General features: G+C 36.6%; 1 protein-coding gene across 1 annotated transcript in view; it reads left to right on the top strand.

Moving 5' to 3' along the window:
• Positions 1–404: 404 nt before the first annotated feature.
• The window catches only part of alk (ALK receptor tyrosine kinase), a 371,909-nt gene continuing 356,598 nt past the window's right edge, over positions 405–15,715 (top strand). Inside the window, exon 1 of the mRNA XM_052580768.1 lies at positions 405–2,083. Within this exon, the coding sequence (XP_052436728.1) occupies positions 1,363–2,083 (721 nt within the window). The 5' untranslated portion in view covers positions 405–1,362. The remainder of the gene's footprint in view (positions 2,084–15,715) is intronic.

A 15,715-nucleotide genomic window follows, 5' to 3' on the forward strand; every position in this document is an offset into this window, starting at 1 on the left:
AACTCTCCATTTAAAATGTATTAATATTTCTAAACAATAAATTCGTCATTCATTTCCTATAAATCGCGGATGAAATCCCAGTTTCTTATTTAGTCCCGTAAAATTGATTTATTAAAATGTTTTATCGCTTTGTTCAACCTACATTTTCTGTGGTAGCCTATTTAAACGTTGACGTATTTTAGGATTGTGGTAGAACTGTTAAAATATCTGAAACCGATAGTGTATTTGATCTTATAGTGTAATTAGAACGCTATAATTACATTGATGAATCTCTCTCTCTCTCTTTTTTTTGAAAGGCTACATAAAAAAAAAAAAAAAAGTGTGTGCGTTTTGACGCATCTAAGCGCTCGATCCAATCGCTCTGTGACGTGGAATGACATAATTACAGAGGCTATGAATGATTCTCTGAGTAGCTAAATTACTGGGAGGCGATGCTCGTCATACACAGATATTCATTAAAAACTAATTACGGCGCAATGCCGCCATACGGAGGTGTCATCTCGGTCATTTCACTGAGTTTCCAGCGCCGTAGCGAGCGTCGATTCCAATCACTGTAGTTTTAAGACTCATATACGCGTCTAACGACCTGCTGCTGGTGACGTCAGAAAGAGATGCAGAAGTGAGTTTCACAACCCGAAGAAGAAGAAGAAGAAGAAAAAAAAAGGAATCTGATGCGCCGTGTTGGCACGCGCACAGTGGGCTCGCGCACACGCGGCATTTGCAGCCTCAAAAAAGCGGCTCGCTCTGAAAAGGCTCCCTCGTTTTTGACTGGCTGCGCAGGTAAGACCCGCTCGTTTTAGACCGACCACGAACAAAAAAGCTGAAAGTATTCTTAGGTACCGTATATTAAACATACACTTTTGCTTATGATCGGCAGAGACGCGTTGAGCCATGGATTGTGTTTGCTTTAAGCGCGCGCAGTTTTGTTCGTGTAAAAGATGTTGGCTTGTCGAAACGTGCACATGTTAAATGTGTGAGGATCTGTTATTTTGGGGATATTTAAGAGGATACTGCGTCTCTGCTCGAGGTATCGCATGCAGATACAAGGAGCCTTTGAGCAGCCCTGGAGAACTTGTTAGGCATACCAAGAAGCTCCACAAGAGGCGAATCTTTTTTTTCTTTTTCGCGGGTTAATGAGCCAACCAAGGAAATATTTTGTGGATGTTTCGTCTTTAATATGCGGGAATTAAACAACAAACTTTAGCTGTGATAAAAGCAGACACATCTTAATGCACAAGGAAAAGAAATGTAGACTCGACAAGCTCTCCATTCGTTTTCTGATTCAGCACCCCATTTGGAGAGAGTGAGGGTGCCGGAGTGAAAGCAGAATCAACAGAAAACAGGATCTTTTCAGCCTAAACCATGATTGCACGGATACTCTACTTTTTTCTTTGGTCTGCTGCATTTCTACCCGAGCTGCAGTGCGCTTCTCAGAGAACCGCGGACGCGCTTGCTACTTTCCCCACGTCCGCGTTTATCAACGGCGCCGACAGAAAGGACTCCAACCAGACCTCCACCTCTCGGATCAAAAGGAAGACGCTCTCGGTGGATTTCGCCGTCCCGTCGCTGTTGCGTTATTACTTGGCTCTGTTTATAAAGCGCCCGCTTAACGGAGACTGTCTGTCGTTTAATGGATGTTACACTGTGCGCGCCAACTTGCTCATGCGCTGCGTCCCGTTGCAAAAAACAATCGCCGGTTTGCTTGATGTAAAGTTGGCAGCGATGAACGTCAACGGATCCAGCACTGGACAGCTCCCATATCGACAGAAGCGGCCTGTGCCTAAAGTTTTGAATTTGGGTTTGACCACCGCCAGTAGAAAGTCTAATCAAGTTGTGGTGGAGGTGGGCGAGGAGATGGTTAAAACGGGATGCGGAGGGCTGCACGTGTACGAGGACGCGCCGGTTGTGTTCCTGGAAATGGACCTAACGCGGATTTTGGAGTGGTGGCTGGGGGCGGAGGGAGGCCGGCTCAGGGTCCGTATCATGCCCGAGCGGAAAGCGCAGGTCCCGGGGAAAGAGGACAAGTACTCTGCAGCCATCAGAGCTTCGGACGCTCGCCTCTTCTTACACATAGCCTCGACTGGTAAGATTTCAACTTTCTAGTTTCTAGTTTGGTTTAACGCAGAGCCGTTGCTCTAGATTAAAGGTTGCGATTTATAAATGTTACATGCAATGATCAGTGCTATGTAACTTCATCTGCATGCATTTACTTATTTGCCAAGCTGCGTAATAAGCCTTATAATACACCCAGACGGCCATTTATGATAAATAAACCCCTTCAAGGTGAAGTGAAACTGATGGTAATCATCCTGCTGGGACATGGAACCTATGGTTAGAAAAGTTTGTGTAGAGCAAAAAGTTTTCCACTGTGTTTTGGTTATGAGAGTGGCCACCTCCCCCTTTGTACTGTTGCAACGTTATCGGTCTTGGTAATTCATTGGCTGTTCAAAAGGGTGGCACTGCAACACCAGTAAAGGCTGAACAGTACCACAGCATGCATAACAAGGGACACTTTTAGCAAAATCGCATAAGCTGACAGATGCAAAAACCCATCTGATGGCTTTCCCCACTCCTCCAGTAAAATTCAAAACTGTTGAGGTGGAAAAAAATAGAATTTTCTCATCCTGATTTAATGTTGAGATCCTCATTGTTAACCTCACTGCAGAAAGCTTTCATTAATTACTTTGCATTAGCAACTTTTTATTATTGTCAGTTTGCAATGATGTTTGAACTATGATTTTCAACAAATCAGTTTACCCTCTCCCCCCAAATTGATCTGGGATAGGAGTCTGCCCCAGACATGTTCTCAAAGACTGCTCAAAACTATAAAGGTTAATACACTTCAAGAGATACGTTTTTGCAAACACTGAATAAGCACTGTGTTTTATGTAGTATACTGTAGGTTCTAAAATACAGGCTTTTATTACAAATCATGGGTTATTTTGTCCGACAACTGCTGATCACCTCAGTTTTTGCTTCGGTGGTTGTGTTACTCTTAGGATGCTCTTAGGAGTCTTGCAGCTTTTGCAGCTTTGATGATATCTGCTTGCACTGTACTGTACCGTATACTGTAAATAGTACATTCTATCATCACTTCTGTGTGGTTAGCTCAGCATAATTACCTAAAAAGTGTGTACGTTCCGTACACCTGTGAAACATGGGCTTTGATCGTGACACATTCTTTTTTGCATTTCTTGTTCATCTTCTTTGAAAGCTTTCTCAGTTCTTTAAGAGACGTTTTGTGATACTCTTGAAAAAAATAGTATTTTTTGTGTGTTTTTTATGTAGTTGCTTCTAGCTGGTTTGAAGTTTCTGGTGTAGCCCACATATTGTGATTTGAAAGGGTTCTGAAACCCTCCATCAGTTAAAGATTCTATTCAAAAATGTGATAAATATTCTATAGCCGCCACCCACCATAAACCCTCTCTGTCAAAGATGTCCTTTTTAAGGAGCAGATCAATGAAACTGTGGTATTTTTTCTAGTGTTCTATTGTTTTACGCATGAGCGCATTGACCTTTTGTGAATTTTAAGTGGTGCATGGATAAATTATAGACAGCCCCATTTTTTTTTATACCAATCATACTTTGATTACAGCAAAGAGAGCTTCAGAGACTTGAGTGCCTCTTGAGCTATTTATGAAATTACAAGAACTGTAATCTTGCTAATAAACCTGCATTTTCTGTGATGTCACAATATTTTTTCAGGTTTATAAACAAGAATTGAATAAACCATCAAAAAGATACTATTTAACACCCACATGAATTCAAAACCACATTGTGCCATAATATAATGTGATATTTTTAGTATTCATCATATTTATGCATACATGAATGTCTTTCTAAACCTTTTGTTTTTCTTTTATGTGTGCATATTTATGAGTCCTTTGCGATTTTTATGTATTTATGCATTTTATGCATTTTTATTCAATGATATGTATCAATAATTATTGTAACAAATAATGTGTCATCATTAATTGAGCATAGTTAACACATTCCGGTTTGTTTGGTGTGATTTTTACACACATTGGCAGTGTTTCGCTTATGTTTCGCAATTGTTGAACTCGGATGATAATTAAATTCATCAATACAAAGAGTGCAAATTACTTTCATTAGTTCCATCTAGATTTCATTTAAAAATAAATTTGCCATTAAAAAGGTCATTTACTTGTAAATGAGAGTCTGAGTACTGAACTTTGTCACCTGCGGCGATGCCCTCTTAGAAATTCCAGCAATTTCAGTTCCAGACTCATGTGACAGGATTCGTAAAAAAATAAAATAAAATATGTGCATCTCTAAAGTTAAAAGGCTTTACATTGTAGATGATGTCAATGCTTTGATATTGTGCATTGCGGTGTCTTTCAGTCTCCGAACATACAGAAGTGTATGTGTACGACATCTGAATATGAATGAGATCATGCATCACGTTTCCCGTTTGAGAGTAAAAGGTCTTGAACAGAAGGAAGGATGATCTGCAAAACATCAAATACTCTGTTAGAAGAGTATCAAAGGCTTGTTGTCTTTTGCAGAGTGGGTAGTCTAATCCTTCAAGACTCCCTGAGGCCGCTGGGACTTTCTCATCTGAGGGTCAGAAAAGTCATTAAGATTTCTCTCTCTCCCCAGGCCTGGTGCTCCATGACATTGGCTGTCCTCTGCTGCTCTCAGCACTCTTCATTACAATCAAAAGTTCCTCTTCACAAGTGCACAGTTTCATGTTCTTCGGCTTTCTTCTGTGGTATTTGATAAGCATACAACAAATAGTAATATTTAAACTCGTAGCACCTTTATCTGTAAGAGTAATATGTATAATAGTAGTAATAAACGTAGTAGACTTAATAGAGAATTTTCTTTTGGTGAGTTATATTTGTATATATATATACAAAAATATAACACACAGTCAGGAAAGTATTCTCTAATCTGTCTCAACAGTGTTTATGTCTGTAAATTTTTTGGAGGGTAGAACAGTTTCTCTATTTCCAGTTTAATGTGTGGAGACAATTATAAGTAAGCCATTCTCATAGACTGATTTCTCTAGAGGGTTTTTATTTTATGTTATTTATTTATTTTAGTATTTTAGTTGTTGTTGGCACTTTTAACATTTGTCTGTGTAGCCAGACACAGTAATATAGTCCATGATCCATTGCTGTGCATTTGGTGTGGCACAACTTGTCAGACTGAACAATGCACAACTTTTTTTGGAGACTTTTATTTTTATTATTTTTTTAGCTCATGAAAAAAACAACAACATTATGACTTTTTCATGCTTATGAGAAGACATTGGGGATGGTTTTTAGAAATGTCACGGGACTAGAGTGGATAGCAGCTCAACACCACATTTTGGCTTTAGCCTTATTTTGGCCAGTATTTCAGAGGCTGCCTTGACTTCTGTGCATTGTGCATCATGAATGGCTTACGACATGCGTTCCAGGATTTGTTTGAGAAGCATAAGCCTATTATCTCTGCATATGAAAGGCTTACAAAGGAAATGGTGCCTTGATGAAAACAATCAGGAGAATGCAATTTTTGTCAGTGTGTTTTTATTTCCCTCAATGTCAACATCAATTGAGCTAACAGTGCTAATTATGCAGATTACAGCGAAAGAGCAATTTAGGGAGTCTGTAGCTGTAAGGTTATTTATTTCAGTCTTTGTTTTTGAGATTGTCAGAGTGTTTTTTGAGGACTTCTTTGTTACACTTTAGCCAACATTTTGTCACTCAGACCTGCTCCAAAATTAGATTTATATTCATCAAAATGACATACTTGAAAGTCACAGATTTCAATGTCTCAGGCATTTTTGGTGCGTCTTCATGCACACAGATGTAATGCAGATCTTGCTTTGAAGCATGGTTAGTGTTCTCACAGGAGCCTTACTCACGTAACATGTTGTTTTCGGATTTGGTTGAAGTTCTTTTTACAAGGTTGCTTGAAACCTGATGTTGCATGCAGGAAGCCTTTGGTTTATGGTTTAAAGTAAGTCGCTGAAATCCAGTGCAATCAAAGGTTTACGTTTGGAGGTGTACGTGTGTCAAGAGTGCCGTCTCACCAGGTTGAACACCTTGATGTAAGATCTCGAGGCGTGTGGAGCATCCAGGCATCCTCTAATGAGAGGAGAGTGCATAGAAGTAAGTGAGAATCAATTGGCTGTTGACTTTTCAAGCCTGTATCAATCACACCCTCATGGGAAAATCAATGAAGAGTCAAATGACACATGTGTTCATTATTAATACATTTTTATAATCAATGAACTGGTGGCACATCTGTTTACAAAAAAGGACATTGTTCACATTTACTCTCTCCTCCAGTCGATGTATCAATGTGTTTCAATATGGTAAATCCATAAGGTTTACTCTTTATCCATTTTGGGTATGACACGAGATTTAAGAGTACATATTACAGTTTTTCTCCACTGGTTTGGCTCATTTCTTGAAACAGAAATTGCATTCTCAAAACAACATGGACAAACCTCCAAACCACTTGCCAATTGTTCACAAAACAGAATTGACTTTCTCATTCATTTCATCAAATTGCAAAGTACTAAGTACACGTCTCAATGTCTCAGTACATCTTTGCAGATGATTAAGTACAGGTAGCCTACATTTAGCACAATTTCCAAGTGAACAGATCTTGTTGTTTTAATCAGATTTTTGATTCTCAGTCTAATGGACGCAGTTTCTTCCCTTGTTGCATCGCAAGGGAGAATATATGTTGTGATGTGGACGAGAATCTGTGGCCAGACAGACAGCAGCGTGTGGATGGCCAGGAGGGAGAGTACGGTGGCCAGTGAATAACTGTTAGCTGTGAAACTCCAGCTTTATTTACAGCACTGTAGGCTGCATATCATTTTCATTGTTTTTTGTTTGTGTGTTTATGTTACAGTATATTATGCTGTGTAGGTTTTCTTTTTACTCTGATGTATGGAATGTGTGTGAATGATAATGGTTACAATTTCCATGGCAGTATGAGTGTATCCACAATTGTATTCTGTTAGCTAGACAAAAAAACTGCAAAATAATCATTGTCGTTGAAGGACTGGGCTAAGACTGAAAGGTGGACATGAGGGATATTCACATTTTGACTTGCAGTGCTCACATTATGCAAAGTGACTAAGCATTTTGGGGGCACTGACTGTTTAAATGAAAAGGAAATTTAGTTTTGACACATGAGTGAACTGTTTTGGGAGAGGTATGAGCTTTTGCAGGTGAACCATGGTGTTGTGCCAAACCATCCACGTTATTTTGGCAAAAGCACCAAGAGTGTTGAGAACGTCCGGTCTGTTTCAAGAAACGAGCCAAAGCAATTGAGAAGGATCTTTGCCATTTCTGTGGCACTGACTCTTTATATGGGAAAGTTTTAGGGAATTTAGTTTTGAAGCATGAGTGAACAGTTTTGGAAGAGATATGAACTTTTGCAAGTTAGTTGTGCTGAACTGTAAGACTGTTTTGCCAAATGATATTAGAGTTTTGAGAATGTAATCTCTGAAATGAGCAAAACCAATGGAGAAAAACTTTAATGCAACTCTCAAAATATATGTAAGTCCAAATTCATGATTACTGTATTTTATGTAAAATTCCTTTTGATGACACAGTTTTTAACATAAACATAGTAAGAACATATTTGCATATTTATCAGTCATACATAAATGAAACGGGTATGATTTCTTTAACAAAAATCCACTGATTGTTAGGATAGGACAATATTTGGCAGATATACAACTATTTGAAAATCTGGAACCTGAGGGTGCAAAAAAAATATTGTTGAATATTGTTTTCATACCTTTTAACTTTTTAACTCATACATTTTAACTAATTCATTTATTTGTTTGCAGAGTTAACACGTTTATGCTGATTATAAGCAATTAAATAAATGCATTTTGAAAATGTGATCAAATAGATACATATAGTTAATAGTAAACAACACCATGATTTTTGAGGGAATAAATCTGATCCGTTTCTATGTATGACTGATCAATAAACATGACATAGTTACAAGTTTATTATTTTCTGTTTAAATGGTGTAATCTAAACTGACAGACATTTGATATGCAATTCAAATACTTAAATTTAAATTTAGGGCGTTTTTGAGGGTGAAGATTGATAGAGACAGGCTTTCTCAAAGCTTGAAACTACTTTGAATAAAAGAAATGCGACTTTTGACTTAAAATGAAACATGAGATGGTGTTAGGGAACAGATTTGATGTCAAGTGGATTGTTAAAGACTCTGTAAATATATTCAGATATCTGCCGAGAAATTCCTGAGCTTATCTTAAAATCACTGTCAAGTGCTGACACTGGCATGAAATCGATTTTGAAATTGAAGGTTCAAAGTATGTGGGACAGTATTACAGCATCAAGGACACTGTGTTTGTACTACAAACCTTTTCTTATTTAATTTTCATTCAAAAATAAGTTGGTACAAAACAAAAGTGTCTAGAGCTAAATTATGGATGAGGATCTCAGGCACTTCCCAAGGCTAACAAAGAAAGTTATAAACCAGCGCCTGCAGCGTTATAGTGCAAGGTGTATTAATGGAACCCTAGTTGCCATTTGGCACAAACAGTGCAAGATGATCGCTAATGCCCACGGCTACCATTTTCGCTCATTTGATTTCACACACCAGCCTTGTGAACACTCAACAGAAGTGTGAATAGGTTCTCTCAACTTGAAGAAATGCTCACAACAGCCACAACAGACAGTTTGTGACATTTTGCATGCCTGCGATTACTCAGTAAACTGTATTATTTATTTCTTCTGATGTTTACTTTCTATTTACTGACCAAATTCCCATTGTGTTCCCAAGAGGAACATTGAGTCTGTGTAAAAATGCAGTTATAGTTGCTTTCAATTAAAACAGATCCATCTTTGAAGGACTTTAATGTTTGGCTTTGCTAGCCATGCAGATGGATAAAAAAAAAAAAATCAATGCATCTTAATGAGCTGCCCTTCTAACCTGCCACCATCTATCTCCAGTGCTAATGTGCACTGGTTCACTCTCAAGGGCCATCTGCAAATGGCCTCCGCTGATGGTAAAAAGTTTATAGCTTCAGCATGGATGGGCAATGGATCTTCTGGGGTTTCAACTTCATGATACTGGACTGAGTATGAAGGCCATACACACAAAAAAGTTGGCATTTTAGCACTTCCAGGTTCTGTTGCCACAAAGTCAATGGATTTTTTGGTAAATGCCTGAAATATGATCTGTGGTTAACACAAGCTCAAGATATTTTCATGTTTTATACTACAACATAGAATACATCAGCATCACCCCATTGTGATTATTAAAAAGCTTGTTTCATTTTATTTCTTAAAGGTGCCATCTTTCATGTCTGGCAAAAAAAAAAAAAAAAATCAAGTCATACTCCACATTCCATACCAGATGGGGGCAGTATGCCTCAATAAAGTGAATTGGTCTACTCTAGAGTAACAAACGAGAAGCGGCATAGTCTCTATGCTCCGCCCCTACCTTCAGAACAACCCTACAGCCATAACCGAAGCCTAAGAGGACGTTTTGCCTCCAGAGGAACGTTGGGTGATGTCAAGTGATTTTGAAACATGACATCTTCAAGCTACTGCCTTTTACCTTTACCAGTCAATATGTTCCTATTCGTTTTGTTCATATTACATTTTGAGTTGTATATACACATTATTTGAATTAAATTAATTTGACAGACAGCATTCTGTCAACATCATTGGTCAACATCAGACAGCTGATGTTGACCAAGCTAGCGCCAACCAATGTAACCAGAGCTGCCAACTCTCAAGCATTCACCGTGAGACACACTCAATTGACTCTTTTCACATGCTTTCACGCCACACATCAATTTTCTCATGCACAGAAAAACCACGAAGCAAAGAGGACACAGAGACCAACAGACTAGACAGAGCAGGTTAGTTATGATATAAAAAAATGGGTAAGTTATAGCTAGCTAATTATCAAACGCAGCTACGGTTAGCCATCGCTAATATTAGCACGTTTATCGAACAGCCTTCGATACATTTCTATGTTAGAACTTTCCAAAAAAAAAAATTACACAAACATATAAAAAAAACTTCTAGCGAAATACTAACAGCATCTAACTTACCAATCCAAAAGAAATGTTGCAAGTTCGGAGTCGAACCTCATTTCTTTCAGGTCCATCAGTTGTCTCCAGCGCTTGAAAGCAGTGCCGATGTTACCTCTGGTTCAGCTCCTTTTCTTATCGGATTTGATTTGTAATTCTGAGCGCGGTTGTTTCCCTGTAGCGGGTGGTGTTCTCTTGCCAAGGGCTTCAGCCATTCTTCTGCTCTCTCTCTTCCCTGAACTGAAATGAATTAGTGGGCTGTACTTTCCACATGATTGACATCAGGTTCAGGTACGCCCACAAGCCGTGTGACTTATTCCTGTATTGCAGGTTGGCTGGTGGTTATGTTGCCCGCATACCGCCTCCCATGGCCGAAACTGGTATTACGACACCTGTCGGGCCGGGGCTAGTAATGCTAATGCTAATGAAAGTTGATATCTCTGCAGCACTAAAACTTGAAATTTTTTTAATGACATCATCGCCCTTATTTCTTCTCATTCTTTTGATGCGTGTAGGTCATTTTTTGGATATTTTTACCTAAATTTTTGCATATGGCACCTTTAAAGTGAACAGGTGGCTAAATGTGACATTAAACATCATCATGGTGAACATGAACTCATCTACTCATTAATTTGCTTTTTCACAATCTTGATGTTTACAGTCAAATGCTTGCAACTATTCTAACTCAAACCTTTTTTTTATCGACTGAAAGAGTTTTTCGAAGCTTAGTCATGTGACTGTGATGTCGTTTGTTTATTGCCTGTTATTAGTTTTATACTTATGGTGATTGTATTTTGGTGTAGGCTTCAAAATAAAAAAAAAAGAAAAAATAGTTAATTTGTGAAGATTTTCATTGGCACATTTTAGTTTAGGTCCATTTATCACTATTAGGATTTTTTTTTTTTTTTTTTTTGTTGCCTAATTTGATACTTATAAATAGTTGATACGTTTAGATTTGTGTAGAATTAAGGGATCTAAAACACGGTCATGCAGAATAAGACGTTCTCCGGGAATCAGAGAATGAAAGCTTTGGCATTGTTCTCGTGGTCAATGGCTAATGCATACTCACATTCCCTAATCCTCGAGTTATAAATGTTGCATATATTCCCCCAAACCCATGAGTTTTTGATTAATTGCTTTGTGCATGACTTGCATTTGCATCTTTGTTCAGCTTAAATCCAAATAAGAAAAGGCGTGCTGAGTTGAATCGTCTTGTGCTCGCTCTGTGATTTTTTTTTTTTTTCTCTTTCTATTAAGCAACTACCTGAGAGAGCATGTGTACATGTGTGCAGAATAACATACCATTTGATGCAGCAAAGGGGATTTTAGAGCCTCTAGTGCAATGTTGCTGCATTGTAAGTAGGTATCAGCACACTTCTCATTGGAATGCAGAGTGCAATCAAGTATCATTCAACATAAAATGACCTCACTGACTAATATAGTGCTCTTACATAAGGACAAGGTGATTATATGCATGTGTTATATTTTCTATATGTATCCCATTATGCATACCCAGTTTTTAGACAAGTTTTGTTAATTATTCATGCTCTTTTAAAGGCTTCAGTTTCATAAACTAGAATTATAATTAGTAAACTCTAGTGGAGGGTGGATGACATTCTCATAGTAACAGTAACCACTGGTGAGAGTTTTTAACAATGCCAAATTTAAGAATATCTTCCTCATTAATGGAAAACTTGACGTGGCAAGAGAATGGAAAGAATTTAAAATTGTGTTTCTACAGCTGAAACTTTTTGATATATATAGACATACAAAGATTATTTATCATTAATCATCATTCAACAAATAAATGACAATTTAGGAATAAGATAACTATTAGTGCAGGAACATCTTCACATTTTAAAAACATAAAAACAAATATTTTAAAACAGACTTCTAATTTCTAATTGGATTAACCAGAATCCATAGCAGTGTGATGTGCACACACTTATGATTTTATGATTCACGTGAGTTGATTGATAAAGTATTACTTTCTATTTTAATGCAAAACATTGTGATGTTGCTTGGCAACAACTAAACTGCTTCACATTGTGTTTAACAAAACATCTTAATAACAAGTTCTTTCTTGTCTTGACTTGTGTGAGACATGTTCCATTATGTATTTAAATGACTATTCATCCCTCTAACATGCAAATAATGTGAAATGATGCTACCTGCTGATAGCTGCGGAAATACATCTTCCTCTGTAAAGCAAAATCTCTTCTAGCTGACACATTTTAATATGTGTTATCATTTATTATTGCTATTGTTATTAATATGGACATATAATGGAATGTTTACGGTAATGATACTCAACCTTAGTTCCATTTTGGAAGACAATTTTTAAAATGCCTTCTGGTATCATAATGCTATTTTATTGCATTTATTTATTAATTTATTTTAATGTGATGTTTTTTAATATGATTATTCCACCAGCAAGCAGGCATTCCCATACTATTAAATGAAGAAAAGTTCCAACTATTTCATGAAAGTTCTGCAATCTTCTCTGTATGTCCACTTCAATTTCAGAGGAATTTAGCCTTGAGGCTAATTCTGATCGGTTGGTCATAGTGATGTAACTTGCAATCATACTGAAAGTCGTTATTACAACTGACAATCCTCACATGAAAACTTGTTAAAGCAAAATTTTGTGAACAAATTGAGACTTTGAGCCATTAAAGAGCTGTGTGAGGTTTACAAGCCATGGATGAAGTGTCAGGGAGCTTAGAATGCCTGAGGCAAGTGTTGCACTGAGACCTACTTTAGAATAAATAGCATTAAAAGAGATGATTCTGAAATTACATCTCGGAAATTAGTATGTACATTTCGTAAAATTATTAAAAGTTCACAAATTCTAAATTTAGAGTCTGATTTCATCATGTAAGTTTTGAGAACATGACCAAATATTTCTGTAGAATAAACACAAAATACATTTATTGAATATGTCCCACCCAAACATATTATTATTATTATTATTATTATTATTATTATTATTATTATTATTATTATTATTATTATTATTTCAGTATGAAATTTATCAATTCAGGAAAGAAAACTGCACTTGTAAATTGATTTAACAGGTTATACTGTATGTTGGTTCACTAGGAGGGTTACGATAAGAATAGAGAAAACTACAATTGCAAACACAGGAGCAATTCAATAACTTGGAAGATGATGCAACACCTTTTGTTATTGAATTTCAGCCTTTAAGACTTTCAGAGAAAGAGTAGAATAACACCAGCACTTTGATGTGTGCTGCTTTATGAAGCAAAGAAGCAAGATGACTGCTTCAGGACTCTTTACACAACATTATTGCTTGATCCATTACAGTTTTTCTCAGTCGCTTTGGTACATTTCTCTAATCATTCTTGAGATTTGCAAAACAGTAAGTGCATTTCTCAAAACAACTCGTACAAATATCAAAACACAATGGATGACCTGCAAAAGCCAGTCTATTGCTCAAAATCCTTAGTTCATCTCTCAAAAATAAATATCTGTGTCAATGAACATGTCAGTGCCATCAGAATGACAAGTCCTTGTGTCATAGTTTACGGATAAGACAGTCAAATTGCTTAGTCATGTTGTCAACATAACTGATGTATGTTCTGATGTAAACTACTGTATTGAACAGTATGCCATATGCTTATGTATGCCATATATCCATTTCAAAACTACACATTTACACATTACTGTTTGTGGGATGTTGATTGAAAGAGACTGGATAGAATTCCCAGTTACACTTTTACTAGTGGTCTGACCAAAAAAATAAAAAAAATAAAAAATACTTTTACAATGCCATTGTGATATAGAAAAGGAAATATGGGAACAAAGATGAAAATAATTCCATTTTCAGAATTTGTAACTCTTGTGTTGTCCTTTGTCTATACAGTATAAGCTTTCCTACTGAAGATTCATGAGATGAACCTTTGAGCTATTTCAGAGAAATGGTTTATCATTGGTTTATCATCTACATTCTTTTCATTAGTAAAGATTCACTTGCACAATTCATGCCAAATTGACAAAACATCTAATAATAGTGTGTAAAAATACAAATAAAAAGTGTGCTTGGCAGTTTATGACAACTAGATTAACCATTTTGCATTTAATGACTTATACGATGAACTAAAGACTAGATGTTTTGGGGGGTAAGACTATTGCACAGAAAACTATATAATACATTTTGAGCAACATGACATTAGCAACTGATAATGTAGGAAACCGCAGACAAATGTGCGTAATCAATTGCATGAATGTACAATAGCAATCGCAACTTGTTCAAAAGAATGAGAAACTGGTTTTATGATGTGTAATGTGGAGGTTGTACAAGTAGTTTTGAAAATTTCATTTCTGTTTTGAAAAATGCACCAAAGTGACTGAGAAAAACTGTAATATCTATAAATGAACCATTTATGAATGTATTATGTTAGATTGGTCTGTCTAAAATTTCAGTCTAAACCTGTCTCTAAGCAAAACCTGACAAACTGATCTGACACAGATGACAATGTTAAACTTTAGGATTGAATTTAACCTATACTTAAATATGACTGAAATATAAAAGACCATGTGCACTCACTCACTCACTCACTCACTCACTCACTAAATAAATAAATAAATAAATAGTATATATATATGTATACTATTTATTTATTTATTTAGTGAGTGATATATATATATATATATATATATATATATATATATATATATATATATATATATATATAGTGCATTAAATCAGATAGAAATACATATATTAAGTAAACAGCTGGAAGTTACCACTGTTTACAACGTGTGTGTCAAAAAGTAAAGGTAAAATATGTTAAAGCATCACAACCGGTGCAAACCCAAAACCAGACAACTTGTCGGGTCCTTCAGGCACAGGTTGAGTAGACCTCCAGATGTTAGAAACAGTCATGCAGCGCTTAAACTCATTTCTGTGTGACGGGCATGTTGAGTGGGTATCTTTCCTGACAACTTCTGAGTCAGCTCAACCCTCGAATGAGAGGAAGAATAAGGAGTTGTGAGATGTGAAGAGAAGAGACAGAAAGATAAAGAATTAGTGCTGACTTAAGGCGAATCTGCGGGAAAATGACATCCACCACGGGATATCAACTGCCAGTGCAATTCTAATCCAGAAGAGATACGAGTCAGACTCTGAATGGGAATGAAACAAGCTGTTATTTCATATCTGTTTGGCTTGGTTATTGCTGAGATGTGCATGCAAGTAATTGATTTGTATGCTTGGAGTGGGCCAAGTGGCTTCTTTTAACATACATCATTACAGCCAGGTTCAGGATGTAGTGCACATGACGCCAAAGGATTATGCACTGATTTGCCTCGCTTCTTAGCCTGTATTTTTCTTTTCTTTTTTTCTCTTTGATGGTTTTACAGTTGGAATTCTGTCTTGTCTTGACAGGTGTAAGAAAAATAAGGTCATTTTTTCAGGCCCTTATATTTTTTTGTGAGTTTGCATGTTTGTATGTATACATGTTCAATTTCAGCTCATAATTTGTGCTGGAAAAAAAATTTGCTCACACAAAATTGAAAACTCCTTCATAATACACTCACCCTTATGTCATTCAAAAATCAATTACAAGCTTCAGTTTAATTACTCTAAAAATATTGTGTGGTATAACCATCCAATAAAAATGAATTTCATTTTCTTTG

This window comes from Carassius gibelio, chromosome B17, assembly GCF_023724105.1.
Source record: "Carassius gibelio isolate Cgi1373 ecotype wild population from Czech Republic chromosome B17, carGib1.2-hapl.c, whole genome shotgun sequence".
Lineage (NCBI taxonomy): Eukaryota > Metazoa > Chordata > Actinopteri > Cypriniformes > Cyprinidae > Carassius > Carassius gibelio.